The sequence below is a fragment of the Ruditapes philippinarum genome, unplaced genomic scaffold (assembly GCF_026571515.1).
Source record: "Ruditapes philippinarum isolate M1 unplaced genomic scaffold, ASM2657151v2 ctg13133_1_1_1_1, whole genome shotgun sequence".
NCBI lineage: Eukaryota > Metazoa > Mollusca > Bivalvia > Venerida > Veneridae > Ruditapes > Ruditapes philippinarum.
This window is the reverse complement of record NW_026851702.1, coordinates 1-24,533: the sequence shown is the minus strand read 5'-3', so window position 1 is coordinate 24,533 and position 24,533 is coordinate 1. Positions and strand designations below refer to the sequence as shown.

The 24,533-nt window shown below is 30.2% G+C and overlaps 1 protein-coding gene and 1 long non-coding RNA gene across 3 annotated transcripts; both read left to right on the top strand.

The window, feature by feature from the left end:
- The first annotated feature begins 4,608 nt into the window (after positions 1-4,608).
- LOC132737573 (uncharacterized) lies at positions 4,609-24,496 on the top strand. Of its 2 annotated transcripts, none has more exons than XM_060724876.1 (7): positions 4,609-4,960; positions 7,927-8,054; positions 16,664-16,785; positions 22,787-22,867; positions 23,132-23,237; positions 23,718-23,765; positions 24,390-24,496. In XM_060724876.1, exons 2-7 carry the CDS (start codon positions 7,933-7,935, stop codon positions 24,454-24,456), a joined length of 546 nt encoding a protein of 181 aa, XP_060580859.1. In that variant the 5' UTR covers positions 4,609-4,960; positions 7,927-7,932; the 3' UTR covers positions 24,457-24,496. The 2 variants fall into 2 exon arrangements, with proteins under 2 accessions (XP_060580859.1, XP_060580865.1); XM_060724882.1 differs by lacking the exon at positions 4,609-4,960 and adding an exon at positions 6,309-6,456.
- LOC132737582 (uncharacterized) lies at positions 18,182-18,859 on the top strand. The gene is made up of 2 exons (XR_009626750.1): positions 18,182-18,364; positions 18,744-18,859. It is a non-coding gene; the product is annotated as an uncharacterized LOC132737582 (long non-coding RNA).
- Positions 24,497-24,533: the final 37 nt, after the last annotated feature.

Genomic DNA, 24,533 nt, shown 5'->3' with positions numbered 1-24,533 from the left:
ATTTAATCAAATTAAAGATAAAGTCGCTTAAATTTAGCATTCTGCAATACGGTTTTGTTTCCGATTGCATCGAACATTAGTGTAAACACATTTATTCAAGCTCGATTGCGAAACAAGTTCTTGCAACTTATATTAATCACTTTCGAGTCCGCTTCCTGGAACCAACCAGTACTGGTGTTATGTGAAGAAACATGGTCGTGACACGATTAGAGCTCGAACCCAAGATCCCTGGGTTGAGAGGCAGACACCTTTACCACTAGGCCACCGCTCCCCTTAAACATTCCAAGTGCAATTTGTTATCAGCGTTCGACATAATTATCAACAGCTTGTTACAATAACTGATTCCGCTATACGTTGACTTTTTTGTGATATCATTCAAATCATTAACATAACTTTGTGATAATAGTTAATAAGAAACACTTTTTATACACAAGTATATCTTTTTATCAACAAGTCAAAATTAATTTACTGGAAAGCAGATTCTATCTTATCGTAATACATCGAAAGATTGAAAAGGAAGTCTAAAATGTTTATGAAAGGTGCAAAATTAAGTTTATTTTATGACAAAATAAATCATTTGAAAATTTATAAGATCTTCATAACGCATTGTCAGAAACATGCACATCGGAAGTAAAGATTTGTCTGATAATGCTAACAGAACCAAGGGATGTAACCTATTGCTATAATAATGTACATTGTAATATGTGGTATAATTCGCTTACTTCCCTTGTCAACATAAATGGTAACGAATATTGATAATATAATAATAGCATTAATAGCAATAGTTATATAATGATATCTTTTCCCCGATTAAATAATAATAACAGCAATAATGATAATGACGATAATAATTTTAACAATAATAATAATAATAATAATAATAATAATAATAATAATAAAAATAATAATAATAATAATAATAATGATAATGACAATGATCATTATATAATAATAATAATAATAATAATAATAATAATAATAATAATAATAATGAGAATAATAACTAGACCTATCAGATTTGAGGAGCTACGAGCCCATAATCGGAAAATGACGAATAAGGCTATAATAGGGCTTTCTTAGTATAATAAAAGAATCTGTGATTTTGAAACGCTGCTGTATATTTCATAACAATTTATATACATTCAATGCTTTAAAAGGGAACAGAAAATGTATTACCATTTACATAAATTTAATTATACAAATAAGTTTGTCTTTGGGATTTTTTTTTATGATTTCATGACAGTGAATTTGAAATTTGAATTTAAGTAAATAAAATAAAAAAACAACAACAACAAGGAAGTCCGATAAATAAGCAATTAATAAGATGTTTAATTTTCATGTTTTTACTTTTCTTCCTGTTCGATTTGAACTAGACCAACTAGAAATGGTCCAACGTCGCGCTGCAAGATTCGTGAAACAAGACTACACACGAACAAGCAGCGTCACCGACATGCTTACCGACCTCAAATGGGACACCCTCCAACACCGGCGCAACAACACCAGAACAACTATGTTCTTCAAAATAATGCACAACCTTGTGGATATTATACCAGATCCTCCACTTATCAATGCTAAGACTGTCAGAGGGCACAACCAACGCCTCCGCCAAATCAGAGCACGCACCTCCATCTTCCAAAACAGCTTCTTTCCTGCAACCATCGTGCTTTGGAACAAGCTGCCGCAAGACGTTGTTGACCAGACCAGCCTGGATGCTTTCCAATCAGCTCTGGCCAGCCAACATATAAACTACTAATCACGGAGTTGTTTTTACTCTTTTAATAGATACTGTAAATAGGGAAACTTTTTATTTTTATTTTGGAAAACAGTCAGTCCTGCCTACTGCGTATGTATATACAGTTTTTACCCTATTGCGAGTATACTCCTTGCGGAGTGATGCAATCACTTGAGATGATGATGATGATGATGATTTTTTATCAGTAAATCGTAAGTCTTTGAATAAATACAGCCAATCGCTAAATAAGTATGCGTATTTCAACCTAATGCTAAGACAATATCTTTTACTCACTGTACGTGTGTTCAGTTTGATAATTCTGTATAATACATATAAAATATGTTTCTTAGAGGTCAGAAATATGTCCAAATTAAAATTCGAGGAAAATGAACGATGCTTTTGTAAAATTGAATTGATTCGAAGATGTTATAGTTCGTATTGCAGTTGACTTATTTTCTTGTCAGGAAAGTATATTAGTATATACTAGTATATACGAAAGACCGGTAGGGCCATTTCAACTTCATGAATTCCCGATTTTCTTCATGAATTCACAATTTAATCTTCGTGAATTCCCGTTTTCAACATATGGAATTCACGAATTCACGATTTCAGCCTCGATAATTCACGACTTCAACTTCGCGAATTCGCGATTTCAACTTCATGAATTCACGATTTCAACTTCACGAATTTCACGATTTCAACTTCCTGAATTCACGATTTCAACTTCATGAATTCACGATTTCAACTTCATGAAGTTGTAATCGAGAATTCATGAAGCTGTAATCGGGAATTCAGGAAGTTGAAATGTCCCCACCGGTCTTTCGTAAGTATATCATTGAATTGATCAATATCAGTAATATAAGTAATATAAATATCAGTATTTTCTCTACATTTCGTTTGTCAAAATACCATAATTCCTGTAAAGAAATAATTTACATCGGGTCGTTCTAAGAACAATTTCATACCAAATGGTCAATCCCATTCAATGACATAAAACAATTGAAAATATGTGAAGACATATAAGAAATTTTCTGGCAAATTTACATATGTATATGTACAGTTTTATTAACTTTTGTAAAAAACGTTTATTTAAATAATAATTAATTTTCTTGCAAGAGAGAGCTTGAGTCAATAAGATGCAAAAAAAATTCAATGACATAATGATTATATTCTTATACGCAGGCATATATTACATTACAAAGCATTTTATGTCGATTTATATTGTTGTCTGCAGCAAATAGCACATGCTGCTATTCAATCTATTGCTTTCAGCTTATCATGTCAATGTGTTATTTTAAACCGTTGTAATCCGATAGAACGCGAATTGATGTGACCTAATTTTAATACTTCAAACTGTTGGCATCGATTTGTTGACGGATAGATAACATGTGATACTTTGTCAAATACAAAATGTACAGGTATAGGTTGACAATTTGACGGTAAATGTAAACTAGTATTAAAGCATCTCGTTCACGGACTGGGTATAACGTACGATCTGTTTAGTCGTAGATGCTGATAAACAATATATGTTTCTAGTAAGCGAATCATAAATATTATTATCAAATGGTACACTCTATATATTTGCTAAAGATACGTATTAAGTGTAATTCGATTGACAAAGAAAAAATTAACTATCCTTAAGATTTTGGAAGCATTTGTACGATTTATTCATTTTAAAACAGGTCAAAGTTTAACATCATTCTTGTCGTTTTTATTATAAATTTGTAATATAATTATCAATTTAACTAGAACTCTAAGAAATGTGTTATCTCCCGTGTTGAGCGTATATGATATGAGTATTAATAAGACATGGTCTTAAAATTCCATCCATTATGTTTTTGGCCCCATGACGTGGAACCACTGATCTTTTACCGCTGCGGTTTCGAAACATGCCATGGATTTTAAATCTTTCATGTGAGGAAACTGTCCAGCTAAGTTATGGAAGGTCAGTGGTTCTATTCAGGTAGTACCTGAAATAATGCAATGATTAGTTGCCACATGAACTGAACAGTGTTGATGTGGTTTTAAATCCAACAGCAAAAAAAAATCATGATACAAAAATAAGACTTCTAATTTCTGAGATAATAGCAGTACTGAAATTATCACCTTAAGTTATTACCAGATGGACCACATACTTAGGCGAGCGAAAAATAAGTCCGATGAAGAATTAAAGCTATTTTTTATACATTTTAGATCATGTTCTTACTAGATTAAATATATGTATAAAGCACCAGTTTTATGAAAATTAAAAAATAAGTTATTAGTATTTTTATGAAATGCTAATTCATGATTTTTATTCAAAAAATGTATCCACAAACTACATTCCTTGACGTCTGGATTCTAATTCTTGTTCTGGTACTTATGTAAGAGGAAACGAGAACATAAGAAGACGGTTTATCGTCATTCGAAAAGCTCTGTGACAACCGAATAAATACGAAAAGTGACGGAAAGTGCCGAATTTACTGAACAAGTGGTATATGTAATACCTTTAGGAGTTTTTCAAAGACAAGAACGTTAATTAATTATTATTGATTGCAATGTAATCATTGATTTTATTCTATTCATGACACTCGCCGATAATTGTTTCAGATCATATTGACATTCATTTTGTTTTTATTAACGAAAACTTAATCAATACAGATATAGTTTAAACAAAATGAAAGAACGCCGTAAGATACTCCGAGCCCCTCACTCTACTAAACCACACTACTCCAGACGTTCAAATTTTCCTATATCATTGTACAAACAAGATAGAATAATGCTAATCGATTACACCCAGCTGATGAAATATTTAAGATGTTTATGTACCATATTGATTTAGTATATTTCATAAAAATAATAGCTGTATAACGAGAAAGGATCGATATACCAGCATCTGTCTCTGCCATCATGTCTAACATTCATGTCATTCAGTGATAGCTATACTAGTCAGTGATGTTACTTCTAACTTCAATTTTGTATTGATCTTCAAACACCATCGATGCCTTCTCCCGTGTAATGATAATAATGTTTACAGCTCGAAGCTTCATCATCTTTTTGTCTCCTTTAAGGAAGTTTTAGTGCGGTGTTTTAGTAAGTTTTTTACCGTCGAAGGATTATTATCTTGAATATGCTTAAGCTACAAAGATGTTTTGGCGGATAAATTTGCTGGATAAGACATTTGGACAACATAACACCTAGGCGTGATATATAATTTTTCATTACTTGGGCAATTTTAAGAGGAAAAAGGTAAGCATTTGTTGTTTATTGTTGATTTATCTGTCGTTAGATTATGGCTCATCAGAGCGTAATTTATAAGTACCATGTATAGTTTTTTTCATAAATGTTAATTCAATATATTATTTGAAATAACAAAATAACGTTTACAGTTTTTGTATTGGAAACATTGTGAGTTCAAAAGTAGTATAAATGAATGTAAATTAACTAGTTATTTTAATTACATTTTTATCAGAGTTATCGCTTTAAGGCTTTACAGAAATTAAAGATTTTTATCATAGGAATATATGAATATGAACATATGTTATTTATTGTAAAAACAGAAAGCACAAGTCTAAACACAAATATCTATGCTGACGAGACAACAAGATGTATATCATTTTGTATTGTGTTAATATCTATCATGTGTATTGTTCGATGAAATAACATCTCGGCCGTGAGAAGTCGCCGGCTTAAATTACATAAATGGTTCAATTTCGTTATGATGTTATTTAGATGACTGAAACGTTTTAAATAAATTTAAACGTCTGTATAACGCTTTTTTCGGCGTTTTTTTTTTACATATTCTTCTATCAAAATGACAATGAAATACACACATTACAGGGAAATAATAAGATCATGGTCCTAGGTAAAACGGTCAGGTTTTCTTAAATTCTATTACTTGTATCATTTCGTCAACATCGTCAACTTACGTCCCTAACATTTCCGTGAAATAAGACACGGAAATTGCCGAATGTTAACGATTTTATAATCTGGTCTGGAGGCTGTTTGTTTGATTTTTATTCTAAGTTTTAGTGCAAAATTACGAATAAAGTTTGCATGAATTTCAATTACCATGATTTTTAGTTTTTACATAATGTTAAGGTAGTCATCTGTTAAGGTTCCTGTGATAAGTCACGCTCTCGTGCTAGTGGATGTTTTAATATTCGCTTCCAGGATTTATAAAAGAACGTATAGAAACTCGGAATCTACTAATTTCTGACAGTTTCTTACAAATGTAAGCCATGTTCGCTTATATTAACCATACGTTTAAACTCGGAACGGGCCGTCAGCTGCTTATGTTACAGCTCGTGGCACAATCCATTTGCTTATATTATTTTCTTGTATGTATATATTGACTATATGCACGAACACATACAATAAAATGTTATTGAACTAAGACTTGGATCTTTATTCTAAGGAATGTTTTGATATCTGTTGTACATGTGTATGATAACCAATCAAATATGAACTTTATGAATTAATTGACACGAACAGCTGCTGTCTTAAACGTCAAAGAATATGCATAGAAAAGCCATTTGACATTCTTAGACGTTGCTTTCACACCCTGTATTAAATCAATTTATTGACCAATGCCAAACATGGGTCACAGATGTTGTAAAATAAACATTGCAGAAATATTTTGTTCATATGTTTGTAAGTAAAGTATGTATATTAGATTATAACATGGTGTTATATGTATGACGTCATTGCCCGGATTTATAAGGAGCGTTCAATGACAAAAATAGGTAAAGTTAATTAAGTTTTACAGTGGTAGCGTCAGTAGTGTTTGCTTCTTTTTTGTTAAATGGTGTGCACTGAATCAATTGTGCCTTTTTATATTGGTGCACTAGGGAAAATGTTGTGTAAGATATTCCTATGAGGGGCAGTTTTCGTTCTTGTGTTTCTGTAACACATGCTGCATTCGTTTTCTTTTTTTTATATTATAACATTTCAGACAGCTTACAATATAATCGATGGATTTGCACGCAAAATAGCTTTTGTATCTGACATATAATTTTATATATAAACTTATGTTTATATAAGAAGACTTCCAATCGCTAGTATGGTACGTTTTTTCATTTGGTGGACATCATCGATATACAAATGATATATCTATATATTGTTAAACTCAATAAGAAAATTCCATTAATATGAGACCAATAGATTAGAATATAAAGTTCATGGCCATTTAAAACACATTACCGAAGAAGTGCATATTAAAATTGATAAACCAAGTTTAGCACTTTATATTTTTAGCAATTTGTTGTTATTAAGAACTATACAAAGAAAATGTGTAAGAAATTCATGGGTGTATTTTATTATTATAAATACGTTCACGTTTGCCTAAATTCTAAATATTAATTGGGGAAAAATGCTCAAAAGAGATCAAACTGAAAGAAAAAGTCCGTAAAATTATAGATTGATGCAGGAAACATGTACACAGATCGTTATCATCTTAAACAAAAACTCTTAAACACAATATAAAAACTACTTTTAAAAATGTATTGTTTTGATAAATGTGTCTATCACATTACGTATGATAATGTACTATGTACAAGTCAAACATAAAATTTTGTTCAATTCTGTTTTGTGTCTTATTATTGTATGTAACTATCTCAAACTTCACACCGAAATGTTACTACATGTATTTAATACTTAAATATTGAAAATGAATGGAATAAATGAAGATTTTTGTATGCAAAAACTGCTAAATTAAGTTAAAATTGAAACATTATGTATTGCATCTAAATGAAAAAATTATATTATGACCTCCTGAATATTATAGACATTAAAGATGTAGTATAATTTAAATATTGAATGAATTTGTTCTAGTAAACAGATGCTAGAAAGAAATCAACAATAGATATTTTGCGTTTTATAAGGTATATCTTAAAAGAAGCAGTTTGCTGTCGAGTGAAGAAAAAAGATAGAAATCATTTATTTTATTCACACTGAAAAGGCACTATAAGAATAGTCATATTGTACAAGTATACTTATAAATGATTATTGCCAAGATATTTCAAAAGAATCACAAATTACACATTGCTTGTAAATTCTTTGGAAATTTCCAAGTTTTGGAAAATGTTTTATTACCTCAACATAGTCCCAAATATTCAGGAAACACTACATCATTTTATGTGTTCCTGATTTTACAATATGACCCCGTCCATTGTTTCTGATGTACATGGATAATTAGATTTTTTAATTATTTGCAGGTTACCATGACGACCGTATCAGGGTCCACCGAGGAGTTTCCCACCGAGAAGAAGAAACCTGGTGATATATCTGCAACATTTGTTGATAAAGAAAAAGCTGCAAAGTTTTACACCGAAGAATCGAACAGGTAAAATTTATGTGATTAAGGAGAAAAAGTACGCCCCCTTAGCAGCTAGGTGAAAATACTAACGTTATAGTATTGAAACATTCGACCGATGACAAGGAGAGGAAAGAAACCTGACGAATTAGCATTTGATTTGTTAACCCCATTTTTAACAAAGAAAATGTTTGATGAAGATAATGACATTGTTTATATTGTTTTAAACAGATTACACTGATAAATGCTACTATGAACATTTAAAAACATTTATTAAATTAATCTGTTAATTTGCAGGGAAACAAATAAGATAAAATCTAGGAATGTCGTTACTTGGCACGTTGTTTAACTCAAACAGTCGTTTTCATTAAAACATACTGAATGTTTCTTATTACCATTTTGCTTTACATTATACCTATTGATAAATATATGACAAAATATTTATGTAAACTATGAACCTAACCTGCGCATACATTTGTGAAAATTATACTGGTCTTAATTATGATATTTATTCCTTTGTGATAATGGGATTATGAAAACAATTAAAGCAAAATACTTTATATGGTGTAATATCATTTTATTTTCAACTATAAAATGATATACATATTTTACTAGAAATGTTACTGAGGGTGTTGCGCCGTGTTTAATAGAACAACTTCTTATCAAGAATGTGGTCACAAACTGTCCGCGCAAAATTATAATATACATGTATGCCTCTTAATAAAACACAAGGACAAGGTGTATGTGAGAAGTTAGCAGTTAACAGTGAGCTTAAGCAAAAAGGCATTACGATTTATATAGGGAAATCAATGCTCTGTAATGCTCAGCTGGGTAAGCAATCTAGCAGAGCATTCCAAAATAAAGTGTAGAAATGCTTTGCTCGTATGCTCAGCTGGGTAAGCAATCTAGCAGGCCATTACTAAATAAAGTGTAAAAATGCTCTGCTGGTATGCTCAGCTGGCTAGGCTAAAAACTAAAAAGCTCTGCTGTTATGCTCAGCTGGCTAAGCAATCTAGCGGAGCATTCCAAAATATAGTGTAAAAATGCTCTGCTGTTATGCTCAGCTGGCTAAGCAATCTAGCGGGGCATTCCAAAATAAAGTGTAAACATGATCTGCTTGTATGCTCAGCTGGCTAAGCAATCTAGCGGGACATTCCAAAATATAGTGTAAACATGATCTGCTGGTATGCTCAGCTGGCTAAGCAATCTAGCGGGTCATTCAAAAATATAGTGTAATTTTACACTATATTTAGTAATGCCCTGCTAGATTGCCTAGCTAGCTTAGCATTCCAGCAGTGCATTTTCTCACTATATTTAGTAATGCCCTGCTAGATTGCATAGCCAGCTTAGCTAGCCAGCTGAGCATTCCAGCAGAGCATTTTAACACTATATTTAGTAATGTCCTGCTAGATTGCCTAGCCAGCTTAGCATTCCAGCAGAGCAATTTTACACTATATTTAGTAATGTCCTGCTAGAGTGCCTAGCCAGCTTAGCATTCCAGCAGAGCATTTTCTCACTATATTAAGTAATGCCCTGCTAGATTGCATAGCCAGCTTAGCTAGCCAGCTGAGCATTCCAGCAGAGCATTTTAACACTATATTTAGTAATGCACTGATAGATTGCCTAGCTAGCTGAGCGTTCCAGCAGAGCATTTTTTCACTAAAGCTAGGAATGCTCTGCTAGATTGCCAAGACAGCTGAGTATTGCAGCAGAGCATTTTTACACTATATTTAGGAATGCCCTGCTAGATGCCCAAAACAGCTGAGCATTACAGCAGATCATTACTTTCCCTATATAAATTGAAATGCCTTTTTGCTTAGCTCACTGTTCACTGCTAACTTCTCACATACGGACAAGGTTATATATAAAAGTACAAAGCGACCTAATTCTCCGTGCAAAGAAATGTATATGTATTTTTGTATTCTTCTCAAAACGGGAGAGTAATTAAATCTATTAAATTACAGACCTCAGGTTAAATCCTAAAGTACTCTTATACGTGCCTTTTTACATTAAAAGAAGAATCTCGAGAAAGTTTAACCCGCAAGAAAAAGATCAAGCAGATGTCAATAGCAATATTTTTTATCAAATTTCTAGACTTATTTTGAAAGAATCTGTTAGAGTAATTTCGTGTTAACATGACATTCTTTTGTATCTCTAGGGACACAATCCAGGCAAAACGTTTTTAGATATTCTGCTTTTTTCTCCTTTTTTTCTTCTTTTTTGTTAAGGATAACATGACATTTTTCAGAATAAAATATTTATAAAGAAACGACAGGAGACATTTTCTGTAATCTTATTACTTTCCTTCAGAAAAATAGGGTATCGTTTATTAAATTTAGCGAAAAAAGAAAAAGGAAGACAATTTTAAGGCTAATTTAATTTTACTAGAATCTGTATAAAAATACAATTTTGAATTAATATTAACTTCGCAATTTGTTTTTGATACACAATTTCATGATTTGATGACAAAAAATATTACTGAAGCTAAAGCTTCAAAGAATACAAAAACATGTGATTTATAATTATGAACTTCTTATCAATAAATTATATTAAATTGTAAAAAAATGAATGTTGATCAGCATTGGGTTTCAAGTAGAAATTAATCTTTAATTTGTTACAGATTTGTATTGAAAATCTCAAACATATTGTAAACAACAACAGTTTCAATTATTTGCTTGTTTTATCTTTAACTAGAATGATATGAATAATTATTGCGACAGATGCGCTACCACATTAGAAAAACGTGCAAAATGCTTGTGTTATGATTAGGTCTTTTTATATATATAGTTTTTATTTGATTTTAACACTTTTTTATCAATGAAAATTGTTTCTAAAAAAGGCCTTTTAGTGATATCACTTTTTTAAAGAATTTAAGATCTTAGCTGTTTTTTAAGATATTTTAAAGTGTAAAGAATTAGACATCTTAGCTGTTTTAAAGTATTGTAACAAATTAAAGTTTTTCTCTAATAGTTAAGTAATATTATCAGTCAAACAACTACTTCTTAGATATGTATTTTATTTGATCTTACTGGACTGCTCATATATGATTATGTAAAATACCTTTCTGTGTTAGGTTTAATCTGATCTAACCTTTTAAATGTGGATTGCATATTATGATACTTGTAACTTGTTTGTAACAACATACATATAGTCTCTTATAATTCTTTATAAGAATGACCATTTACATGTATTTTTAAGTTTTATTGAATGTATATTTATACCAATATGTACATGTAATGGATGATACTTAAATAAACTAATAAATATGAGGAGCTTTGTAACGTACATAAAACCAATTTGAAATCAAAGATCACTAAGTTTGTTCAAGGCACCACCCGAAGAAATAATACATAGTAGGTTGATCCAATATACAAGACATTATGTAATGATAAGTTAAAAAAATCCCATTTCTGCTAAAATGAGAAGAAAAAAATATGACAAAGAAAATATATAGAATCATTTATTTTTACGAGGAATTAAGCAAAAATTATGGATTTGATTTAACATAATAGACAAAATCTGCAGATTCTTCCGCTCTTAAGAGAACTAATCATCATTTAGTTCCTCCTCATTTGTCAGATTTAAATCTGAGTAAAAGGATAAAAGGAGATTGTATGTTTAACAAAAGTGCAAATGTTTGTAGAAAATGATAACATATTTTTGTTATGTTATGTCATTGTTATGTCATTGAATTTCTGATCGACATCATTTAAATACGTATATGACTTTCTTACAGCATTTTAATAATATTTATACAAGGTCACACAATGCAACAAATGAATTAATATGACACATATACATTTTACATTCATTTTTTCTGTTACACAGGTTCAATAATTATTATGTTACACCAAGTAAAGCCCTGCATTCCTATCAGTCACATCCAGTGCTGTCAGCACTTTGATTCATTTTTTTTTAAATTAAAATGGAGAGGTTTGCATGTGTTATAAAATGGTATCCTAGCAAGAATTTAAAGTGCAATATCAGGGATTTGCTTGTAAATTATATAAGATAAATGGCGAACCCTTTATAACTTATTAAAGTACATATTGATCGAACCTTCTTGGAAAAGTCACATATAAATCATAACGAATTAGATTAGATTCCATACGACAAGAGAACTATAAAAGTTATGTTGCACTTCTTTAAATCATATTTCAAAGGCTGATATCATTGTTCAAAGTCTTTGTTGATAACACACAGTTTGTTTTGTTTTTTTTTGTTTGGTTTGGATTTACGGCGCACGAACACAGTTTACGTTATATGGCGCCGAAATAGGAAAGATGATTTCGGCAATCCTTGGGTTTTACAAACTGTAAACAACATCAGGGGTCAAACCATTTCATCTTTTGGAGCTAAGAGATGCATACACATTAATAGTTCGAACTCCTATAGTCGCCTCTTACGATCACGTAGAGTAAAAAAGTGACTACAATTCTCATGCCTCAACCCGTAAAGGCAACCCCTCAGCCACATGGGGCAAACAGTTTGCTATTACACGGCCTACTTTATAGAAATTTATCTTTAAAAAAAAAAAAAACACCAAGTAGATGTTTTCAGGTAAGTCCTGTCAAAGTGTAAACAAAATTAGTTCCTTTCAAACGAACTTATTATCAGACTAAACTTAAAAGTTTACCAACAAAGAAGCATTCAATAACTCTAAAGCTTCCTATAAAAAAGTGACTAATGCTGTTTTGATGCCTTTGAATAATTGGCTTACTAAAAATATTTAATTGTAAATAAAAACTAATCAATAAATAAACATGTTGTGAATCTTAAAGTCTTTAAACATGTCACAAATTTCAAATCCTTTAACAAGACGTGAATCTTTAAATCTAATAAGATACTTGTCGATAATCTTTAAATCTAATAAGATACTTGTCGATAATCTTTAAATCTAATAAGATACCTGTCCAGAATCTTTAAATCTAATATGATATATGTCGATAATCTTTAAATCTAATAAAATACCTGTCGATAATCATAAGATCTAATAAGATATCTGGCGATAATCTTTAAATTTAATAAGACACCTGGCGGTAATATTTAAAACTAGCAAGATACATGTCGATTATCTTAAGATCTCATAAGATACCTGTCCAGAATCTTTAAATCTAATAAGATACCTTGCGATAATCTTTAAATCTAATAAGATATATGTCGATAATCTTTAAATGTAATAAAATACCTGTCGATAACCTTAAGATCTTAACCTGTCCAGAATATTAAAATCAAATAAGATACATGTCCAGAATCTTTAAATCTAATATGATATATGTCGATAATCTTTAAATCTTATAAGATACATGTCAATAACCTTAAGATCTTAACCTGTCCAGAATATTAAAATCTAATAAGATACATGTCCAGAATCTTTAAATCTAATATGATATATGTCGATAATCTTTAAATCTAATAAAATACCTGTCGATAATCTTAAGATCTTAACCTGTCCAGAATATTAAAATCTAATAAGATACATGTCCAGAATCTTTAAATCTAATAAGATATTTGGCGATAATCTTTAAATCTTATAAGATACATGTCAATAATCTTTAAATCATATAAAATACCTGTCGATTATCTTAAGATCTAATAAGATACCTGTCCAGAATCTTTAAATCTAATAAGATATTTGGCGATAATCTTTAAATCTAATAAGATACATGTCCAGAATCTTTAAATCTAATAAGATACCTGGCGATAATCTTTAAATCTAATAAGATACCTTGCGATAATTTTTAAATCTTATAAAATACATGTCGGTAATCTTAAGATCTAATAAAATACCTTCCAGAATCTTTAAATCTAATAAGATACCTGTCCAGAATCTTTAAATCTAATAAGATACCTGTCGATAATCTTTAAATCTAATAAGATACCTGTCCAGAATCTTTAAATCTAATAAGATACCTGTCCAGAATCTTTAAATCTAATAAGATACATGTCGATAATCTTTAAATCTAATAAAATACCTGTCGATAATCTTAAGATCTAATAAGATACCTGTCCAGAATCTTTAAATCTAATAAGATACCTGTCCAGAATATTTAAATCAATAAGTACGTCTCGATTTTCCTTAAAATCTAAAAACATGGCACGAATGTTTAAGTACATAAACATGTCCTGATTTTTTAAAATCTTTAAACATGTCAAAATCTTAATATCATGCCCAAACCTTAAATCGAATATTTAATTTGAAAATGGTCTTCCAGTCGATCGATTAAGAAACTTTAATATGAGTGAAAATATCATATTTCATTTCTCAAGGAAAAAAGTCAGAGGAATTTAGGTTTTTATACCGCTAACATAATGAATGACATTTAAAATTCGCAAAGAACGAATTTGAAAAGTGTCGCATGTCATTTCTTTATAAATATTTGATACGGTAAAATCCAGAAATTGTGAACAAAAAATCAAATAAGTACGTTCTTTTAGATATTGCCTGGATCAAATTCTCAACGGATACGAAAGTATCTTGACATGTTCTCCTATAGATTTTCAGATAATAAGTCTAGAAATAAGATAAAATCTTGCTTTTCACAACTTTAAGTCCTTATTTGTGGAATTTACATTTTTGTAATGTCGTACATAAAACGTTAATTTAAAAGTGAGTTATGACCATCCAAGGTTATACAGGGAGTGAACAGACGAAAGACAAAATAATTTTATATTTTGCCATAATTCCTTTCCATTTTATAATTCATTTCGCGTGAACGATACGTAAACCATGTGTCCCATGGAAATTTCTGTTGATATCCATCAAAATTTACATGTAACGTTATTTTATCAAAAAGGCAGTCTTTTTTTTTTAGATTTTAGGCATATTTATATTTTATCCTAAACGTTTTCCAATATAATTAGTTTGTCAATTAACATTATAAAGGACAATATTTTGAAATATATAGTTGATTAAGTTCAACTTGACAATGAAATAATGAGCATTAAATATTTTATTTTATTTATTTTTATTTTTTCAACAAGTTTTTTCTTTCTTAAAAAAATCTTTCCTTTTTCCTAACTTTTACTATAATACCAAATTCAAAAAAAAATATTCTCTTTTCAAAATAGGTTCTATAGGTTATAAGAGAAAATATTCTAATTACTTTATCTTTCTTGTTCCATTCCTGTATAGTATATGCTCTTAAGGTATTCTGAATCCTTAAAAATAAACTCAAATTATAAACAAAGATATCTGATACAAAATTAAAAATACACAACAAAGTAAAAGAGAATGTATGACTTTAACAATAAACATATATTCTTTGACATTAGATGGCAGTATGTCTTGGATTTACTAGTACAATTATTCACACACATGACATGATGGAGTTGTGTGCGATATACGTTTTTATAGTCATCAATATTAACCCTGATCAGCAACACCTTCCAGAAGTTTGTTAGTAATTTAATTCTGCAGAAAACAACTAACAATTTACGTGCAAGGTGTTAAAGCATTGTTACATGGCACCCTTTTTAAAGTCTTATCCGAATCCATGCATGTATGTAGTGTACATGTAGGTCCATCTGCCCGTTTCAAGGCACAATATGTAGCTTTTGCTATCGAGAACGGGTGTCATCTGTCATGCCCTAAAAGACTTAATTTTAAAGTACAATATGATTATAATAATAATTATTATTTTCCGTACAATTTCCAAAGTATAAGAGATTGAGATAAATTTTGAGCCAAAAGAATGTCCATGAATTCAGTCAGTGAGCACCTAGACTTAAAGTAACCTATGATAATAATCAGTTTCAGTTTTTATTTGGCTAATCCGCATATTTAACATACCCTTGGCCAATTTAACCAATACAATTGACAAGTATGGCCAAGACGTAATTATAACATACATAGTTTACAAAATAAACATATAAGCAAACACGTACATTTACAAATTATATAAAAATAAAAGAAGCAGGTTCCGTTTCAAGACATATCTTCCTTAACTGGAAAGCCTCATATATGTATTTTGCAGTTTTATACAGATTACATTTATAATGAAGGAGGTAGTTATGATAAAGACTGTTAATGCCATGCAAGGTCCTGCCATGCAAACCATCTATTTACATGCGGCGTTAATTTCCCTCGTCATGACTGTAGAATATCACCGTTACAAAATAGCCCCCCTTTCTTTGGTATATCTTTGTTGTTCCAGAATCAGTACTATATCCTCTAAGCTTTAGATGATGATGATGATCTGTAATGTCAAAAAGAATGTAAATAGTTAGTTAATCACTTTCTAGTAAACTGTGCTTTATATTATTACGATTCTAAAAGCATGTTCACCACGTCGTTTTATTTGAACCAGTATATAGGACACGCTGAATAATATATAGATAGATAATACTGGTACAATTTCTGTTCCTGTGTTTTTCATGATGTTTTTACACGAGACAATGAATAATTTATACAATCCCGTTGATGTAATATAAGAGCTATTTTTAAGGTTATTATGTAGGGTAAAACTGGTTTTATATTGAATTGTTGCTTTTAGCATATACCGACTCTTTATTAGATTGATAATATTTGTTTTGTATAAGATACTATTCAATAAATATCATAATCAGATAACTGTTTGCTAAATATTTTTTGACTGTATACAAAACAACATCATATTTATTTGTTAAATATTTCACAGTGATGCAGATGAAGTGACCTTGGTTATCGAGACAGTTGATGTTTTAAGTAAACAAAGCATATTGTTGCTAAACTGTGCGTGGTATGGACTCAGTCTAATGTTTTTGTTGATGTCTGTTGAAGGTGAGCATCTTAATTTTCCTTTAATGCGCAAGATCTATATAAAAAGTGTTTTCTTTAAAATTTAAAACAATTTGACAATTTACTCCCCGGTTGCTCTGATAAGGAAAGTTACATTGGAGTCATTATTTGAATTAGGCTCATTTCTCAAGTATGGAACGCAAAGGTGTTGATGAAGTATGGAGCATAATTTATAAGAGGAACCATAATACTATAACTGCTTGTAAAATTTAATACCTCTACTGATATATCTAAATGAGATATTGTAAACTTTTTTATGTGTTATCTGAAGGAGCCGACATCAAAGACTTTGTGAGACTCTCGAATACTTGTCTTTATACCATATACATGTATATTATAGAAATGAGCACAATGTTAATTCTCTTTCGAAATGACATTCTCTGACAAACATTTTAATATCAAGGATTTTCTCTATTAAGTCTTATATATTTTTCCTGTATCCATGACAACCAATATCCGATATCCTTTTAAACTGTCAATAAATGCACAGCAAATAAGAATTATAACGAGAGGCAAGATAACAAGGAAATTATTAAAACGAAACTTTTCACAATAAATAAGCTTCACCGTCTGTCATTTGTTCTTTTTGCTTAAGCTTTTAAGAATTTGCTAGCATATACAGTAAAATAGGAATTTCTTATAACAAATATTTCTTTAAGTAAGCACAACTATTTCAGATTTTTTCAAAGTAGTTAGCATGACTTTTGTATGTAATCCTTTTTCTGCTAAAGTATTCTGAAATAATTATTTGATTTTTACGTTTTCTGCTGTTAAAACGTGTCATATGAAATGACTGATTCTTAAAATTACTTTTCTTCTTATAGTGTTTTTTTAACTGTTGCATTGGAAATTGATATCATATATTTCGTCACCTTAGTACAGTAACGGGCTAACTTCTATTAAATTATATAAGGAGTGGTGACGATTCTAACATTAGAAGAAGCGGTCCGTTTATTCATCTCGGTTGTTATTGTTTTACTTATGATTCCATTTATATATTATTGAAGACAACCGCTTTGCATTGTATGAAAATAGTAAAAATAGTTAAAGAGAGAAATCAAAAATAAAGAAATGATATGCCTTGCATCGATGTGCATAAACATGTAATTAATACAGATACGATAACCACACAATGAATATCTTAAAACAGTTGGCGACGTAACATGTGCATGTTTTGTCAACGGAAATTGCATTTAACCAGAGTTGATAATAAGTAGCTATAAGCATTTTGAAATAAACGCATAAAGTTCGTATTCAAGATTGATTGATAAGTAAACATTGTATTATAAACACACATTCCACATTTATAATTTATATATTAAAGATTTAAGAAGAAATATAGCAATTTATTATGCGTTTTCACATATAAGTGAATGTGTATCAATAGGGCCCGTAAGTCTCGTTTACTTTCACTTTCGATTTACCACTTCCGGGTACATCGGCAGACTTATTTACCGTTACGCATATAGGTAACCCGAAGAACTCGAGGGATATAGAAGTTAAATTTGTTTCGGTCCTCTTCAGATTTGAAGGAATGGATAGCACGGGTCAAAAAATGCAGGTAGGTCAATTATCTGACGGAAAAACGAGGGATTTATAGAGTTTAATAAAACTAGTTTATTTTCGGATAGTGACAATTGTTTCGGATGTTTTGTCAAGGTAGTGAATTCTAGTTGTTTAGCTTTTAGTATTGATTTAAAACTACTGATGTGAGAAATTAATTCAAACCATTTTAACTTGTTGAAATAAACAATGGAGAAACACTTTAATTCTAGTGTATATTAAAGTTATACAAAATTCGGACATTGCACAGTAATTCGGATATTTTTTCCCTTCCATTTTATTCTTGTTCCTTTTTCAATTATATATACATGTTAATATGGTACCTAGCAAATTATGATTGATTTAAAAAAATATAATATTTGATTAAACCATTTCAGATGTATAGACAAGGAGGTATATGACAAGTATAGAATATACAGTTGTTCAATATGGACCATTAATCAACTGTTTGCACTGCCTATGATCCTGAAATACATGTATCTATACATCAAAGGTAAATACACGTAAAATAATTGATTAATTTTTAGTTGAGATTGGAAAGATAAACAATTATCAAAATATATTAATAACTTGGATTTCACTGCATGATAATTGATAAGTAAATAAAACATTAAAAATAGTCATGTTTCACATTCAAGAAGATCAATATTTTTTACTTATATATATTATGTGTTGTTGTTTATCTTTAATGTTTATTTACTTCAAATATGAAATTTTTCTGTCAATCATGACCAGCTTATTTAATGTAATGTAAATATCATTTCTAGTGTCTTACACTTGTAACAACATATTTATTGATTTTTCATTCTGCAGTTAAAAAGGGAAAGATGAAGGAGGATTTGTCCATGAAGACCTTTATTGCAACTACCATCATCCAGTTCCTTAATTTGAGAATGATATCAGAGAACACACAGTTACAGTGAAATATTAGTTTAATATAAGCCACTGAGAATAGTCAAATGTACTTTCCTGAAGAAGATGAATGACATCCAGCACAAAAATCTTAATGTATAAAGAGTATGATTTTATGGTGTTTGACACTATGATCTTGTTAACATGTTAATGTCACAATGATAGAAACAGAGTAAAATGTCCACATTTCATTGCAGTTTCAAGTATTAAAACTAGATACTCTATATATACCAAAGCTGATAACACACCAGAGATAAGGTTTTTCATGGAATCACAGTATAGTCATATGACCTTATGGACATTAAATGACTATGAAGTAAAGATTAGCAAAAATATTATATATCATCTACTACTAATATTGTGAGGTAATCATTGATAAGCTCACAAATTTGCATTCAAAGCTTTGATATCAAGCTGAACATTTTTCAATTAGAATATGATTTATAACTCTATGATAATTTGTTGATGTTAATTTTCAAAGTCTTTACATTTGTAAAAGGAAATATTCTTATTCTTGTATCAGTAGACATTCACAGTGTAAAGTTACATTGTCCAAATAACTAATAATAATTCCAAGTGCTTTCCTGAAGTTTTTCTTCCACTGGAAAATCAGTGTGATATATAAGCTAAGCAGTGCACTATAAATTGTGTAAAAATAAAAGTTTATTAAACTTATGAACTGTTTTTTGTTTCTACTATTTGGTATATATTTATAGCAGTGCTTGATCATAAGAGTTCATCTGCAAAATAAGTGTCACTGTGTAATTTAATTCTCTAACAGCAATGGCTAGATTGCTTGAATATGCAAGGATTGACTATATTAAATACTATGCATGTCATTTGAATTTTGTCTGTCCTGAAATCGAAACAGACACTATCTAAATAATATTGATGAAAAGTTCTTGACAGCTCTTCAATGACTACATTTACACATATGTACATGGACAGAAGTTAAAAGCATTGTGTGGTGTTTTATTTTTGTTGTTTTTTTTGAAACATTGACAATTTTGAAACAGTTCCAATTGGTATATTAATGTATCAGTGATGTAATTGTTTTGTATCAAGTGCAAACCCTAAGTTTTGCATGTATTGTAAAGATAATTCACTTTTGGTCAAATGTCAACAGGTTCAATACATTATAAAACAGGTAATTTGAAACCCAAAGAAGTATATGGTATGTAATAACTACCCCTCTGATACTAAAATCTTCAAGGAATGCAGAATTGCAAGTCTTCTCCAATTAAGAGAGAGACTTGGGCTTACAAGGGCTAGCAAGCTAGTGTTTTGCTACAGAATACTCAACACAGATGAATTGCATTAATATTGTTTACTCTGGTATTACTACCTGCCATGTGCAATGCAAATCATGGCTTTTCTAAGAGCAGTGAAAGGCTATAACTGGAAGGAATTTTACACATCTTGCCTCAGAAACAAGTTTTTCTTTGAGATGATTTTTATGATATTTCAATAATGGTTAAAGATTACATTACTTTTACAATTGCAGTGATCATGGTGATAATATGAAATGAAACTCAATCAAGATAGAAACATTTTAATGCTGAACATTTATCTTTTTACCATTCCTCATTTCCTGTTACTTTACAAGTCTATTTATAACAAATTTATCTTAACTGTTTTGAAACAACATGATGCCTGGTTGAAACTGTTTTGGGCAGCCATTTGCAGAAGATAAATTATCTTTGAATAATTAAGTTAATACAACGTTACAAATGACAGGTTAATTATTTCTAATAAAGACAGATATTTTGTTTAAATAACATTTTTACACTGACATATATCTTTGAAGTGTCTTCAACCTTAGTTTTTATTAGAATACAAACATTCAGTCAGACAGTTTACACAAGACATGGAGCTTTAAGAAGCTTTAATTCAGTCAAAATCTGTAATGGACTGCCATGTCTCTACCACTATGTACTCCAAGACTGTGTATGGACATTTCCTTTCAACTATGCCTGGTGGTATCACTATTTGACTTCTAATCTGATGGTGAACACTCCAAAATAAAATCAAGAGCCATGACAAGTACTCAAGATCCAACCAAGAAATCACATACCGGTATATAAAGAAAATTTATCATGAGTTGAAAGCAATAATAATTGGTCAGCTATAAATTTCAAGCATTTTCATATTGTCATGAATAGAAAATAATGTTGAAAAGGAAGAAACACTTCTTGGTGTCCTAGTTTAACTAAAAAATATGACCCACTCACTTGAGAAAAATACTTTAAACAGTATTTAACATGAATTAACTACATATGCCATACTGTTTGTTTATTTAGCTACACTGTAATTATTTACAAAAACGAGAACATTATATGTAATACAATAATATTTATTTTTCATTAATGTAGTTTAAGTAGCTTTAAGTATATATTTCTTACCAAAACGATTTTACAGCAGAGCATGCATGTGTATTAACATCGGATACCAGTTCACGTCTTTCATCTCACCACTGTCCTCAGTCTAAATACAGGAGCAAAATATTTTGAACATTGAATTTTATGACAATTTAAATTGGTTATATACAGCTTGACTGTTTGTGCTTTATAAAGATAATAATTATAAATAAATAATATTTTCAGTTGGAAGAAAATATATTCAACTAAAACACACTGATAATCATATTGAAACGTTTATCCGAAATATGCGCTGTCCGAAATTTCTAAACATTATATACTTCTGAGAGATAATCAGGTAGCGCTATAGAAAATTGATAAAATCAAATTCACCATTCTGGTGTCAGATGCGAATGATGTTGTATCAAAAAACAAATTTATTAGATTTACATGGAAATGAAAATATTACAACATTTATTGGGATAAACTGAATTTGAAATGACACACCCACCTGAATTATACGAAGTTGTCTTTCATTTATACTTGTTCACAAGATGAAACCATTTGCATTTCGTTACAAAAACAAAAAACTCTGCCAATTTCCACAAATCATTTGCTTTTCCATGTAAGTTTTACTTTCCCACCGGCATACAAGTATTACCCAATACAGATAAGCAATGTTGTTGATGTTTGTTTGTACCCGGAAGTGCAAAATATCGTGAAATCTCGCAAGTCACATGACGAGACTTACATACCCTATTGTGAATAGTGTTGCATTTTATTAACGATAAATCTTTCGGATTTATAGCCAGGACAATCATATTTTACAAAACCGTTACCTTATTCACAGCTGTTAAGATACATTTGTTACATTATTACATACTTTATATCGGATTAGATTATTTTACACCAGATCTGTCCATAAACAATATCTCGCTACATGGTGAGAAAATGAAATAACTTTAACAGTGAAGGCTCATAATTCACACATGTTACATTATGTTACTATTCTGTTACAATAAAAACTATTGCATATTCTTAATGTATTTAATATTCCACTAATATATGAATGTAAAAATTGCTAAAATATGATATATTTTTCTCTAGTTTTCTGCATATATGCTCACCGTTATATGTCATATTATTTACAGTTGTACCGGCTCAAATACAATCTTTGGTAGGTCCTGCAGCTAAAGGGCGATGGCTTGGTGGTATGGTTGCTTGCGGGGCTGGTAATGAATACTTTATAATGAATATTTTACATTAATTTTGCATTCTACAGAATAAACAGTACTGTCTAAAACGAATAATTTGACCGGTATATAACTATCGTTTCAGCAAGTAAATATATCGTTTTAACAGAAGTGTGGAATTGAATTGCTTTTGGGATAGTTTGTATGGATTTTTCCTTCTGTTATTGCATTTTTATTCCTCGAATGTGTGAAGAATTGTTCTCCATTTTTCTGGTGTTATAGAGTTAAATTTCCAATTTGCAGCCGTGACGTTTTTTGTCTCTCCAATTATTGGCATGCAGAGTGACAGGTCAACATTTAAGTATGGAAAACGACGTCCATTGATGTTTCTAGCAACAATTACGTTATGGTGAGATGTCTTTTTTGACAGTCTCTTGAGTTTTCAGACTTGCTTTTTCTAACAATTACTGTATTTCACTGTAAATGTATATATAGAGAAAGGAAATACAAAGTAGATTTTTATATAAATCAATGCTTCTTTGTGTAAAATAATATTATGTACTAATTATATTTGAATTGAAATATTGAAAGTAACTGTTGAAACAAGTATTCCAAATGTACATGGAACGTTTTCGGTTTACATGTACCTATAAAGTTTGATTTGGTTCGTATATTGCATACATGCATATGCATGAAGATGTTTGTCTTTATAAAGCAAAATGTACATATGTAGGTTAAAAAAAGCATTAATTGAAGACTAGATCAAAGCATGGGGATACTTATAAGGTTTAGTCGTACAAATAATACTAATAACTGTTTAGCAAAGTAGCTTTCAAATTGTCAAGTTTGAATTACTCACTTCTTGCCTAACTCAGACAATATGTTTCAGCATTGGTCTAATTGGAATGGCTGTAACGGCACCGGAAATTTCAATGGCGTAAGTTTTAAACTTTAATACCATTTTTAAGAATGCACAACCCTTAATCAGTTGGAAGTGAACATTTTAGCCTTTGCTACTAGTATCGACCATGTTTTACCTATCCAGCCGTATACCATGAGAACTGCACAGGCTAAATACTGTCTATAGCTGACTTTCTTGTTTGTTTTTCATTTTAAAATCACTTAAACATTGAATTGACTATTCTAGAACAAAAGCAGGACAATTGCATAACACAAAGTTGGCAGGTTAAGAGTTCAAGCAGTTGCTCATTTCTTGTTGTCTTGTAATTTATTTGTATGTCGTATTTTATTGCCGCAAAGATCTTTAATCTTCAACAAATATATATCTAACAATGTAATGGAAAAATTAATATGCCTATGAGGTGAATGTACGCAATTCAGTACATTCTCGCAGCAGCAAATGTGTCTATTTTATTGGAAGACAAAATAGATTTAATTTAAATTAAACAGATTTTTGCAGGAAGCAGCGGCAACTTTTGTTCTAGTTAAATGAGTAGCTGACGTAAACTTGTTATTGGATTTCCAATTACTTCCTACAATGACTATAAAGGGATCATCTCCCAAATGAAGTTCTAATTTATTGTGTAATTTCTTTATCCAGGCAGTTAAACCGAGGAACAAGCGGGAATGAAACTGGAAAGGTAAAAGTACAATTGCAATGGAATTGATGAATTATGTTTTACACTAATAATAAAAAACATTACGGAGGGATGATACGATATGAATGTTTATTTAGTTTTGAATT

What these genes read in the sequence shown, in the direction of transcription:
- LOC132737573 (XM_060724876.1), top strand. Translation starts at nt 7,933, where the DNA reads ATGACGACCGTATCAGGGTCCACCGAGGAGTTTCCCACCGAGAAGAAG. An exon ending in TATGGTTGCTTGCGGGGCTG is followed by an intron (nt 22,868 to 23,131) that starts GTAATGAATACT and finishes TCCAATTTGCAG; the next exon opens with CCGTGACGTTTTTTGTCTCT. An exon ending in GCACCGGAAATTTCAATGGC is followed by an intron (nt 23,766 to 24,389) that starts GTAAGTTTTAAA and finishes TTCTTTATCCAG; the next exon opens with GCAGTTAAACCGAGGAACAA.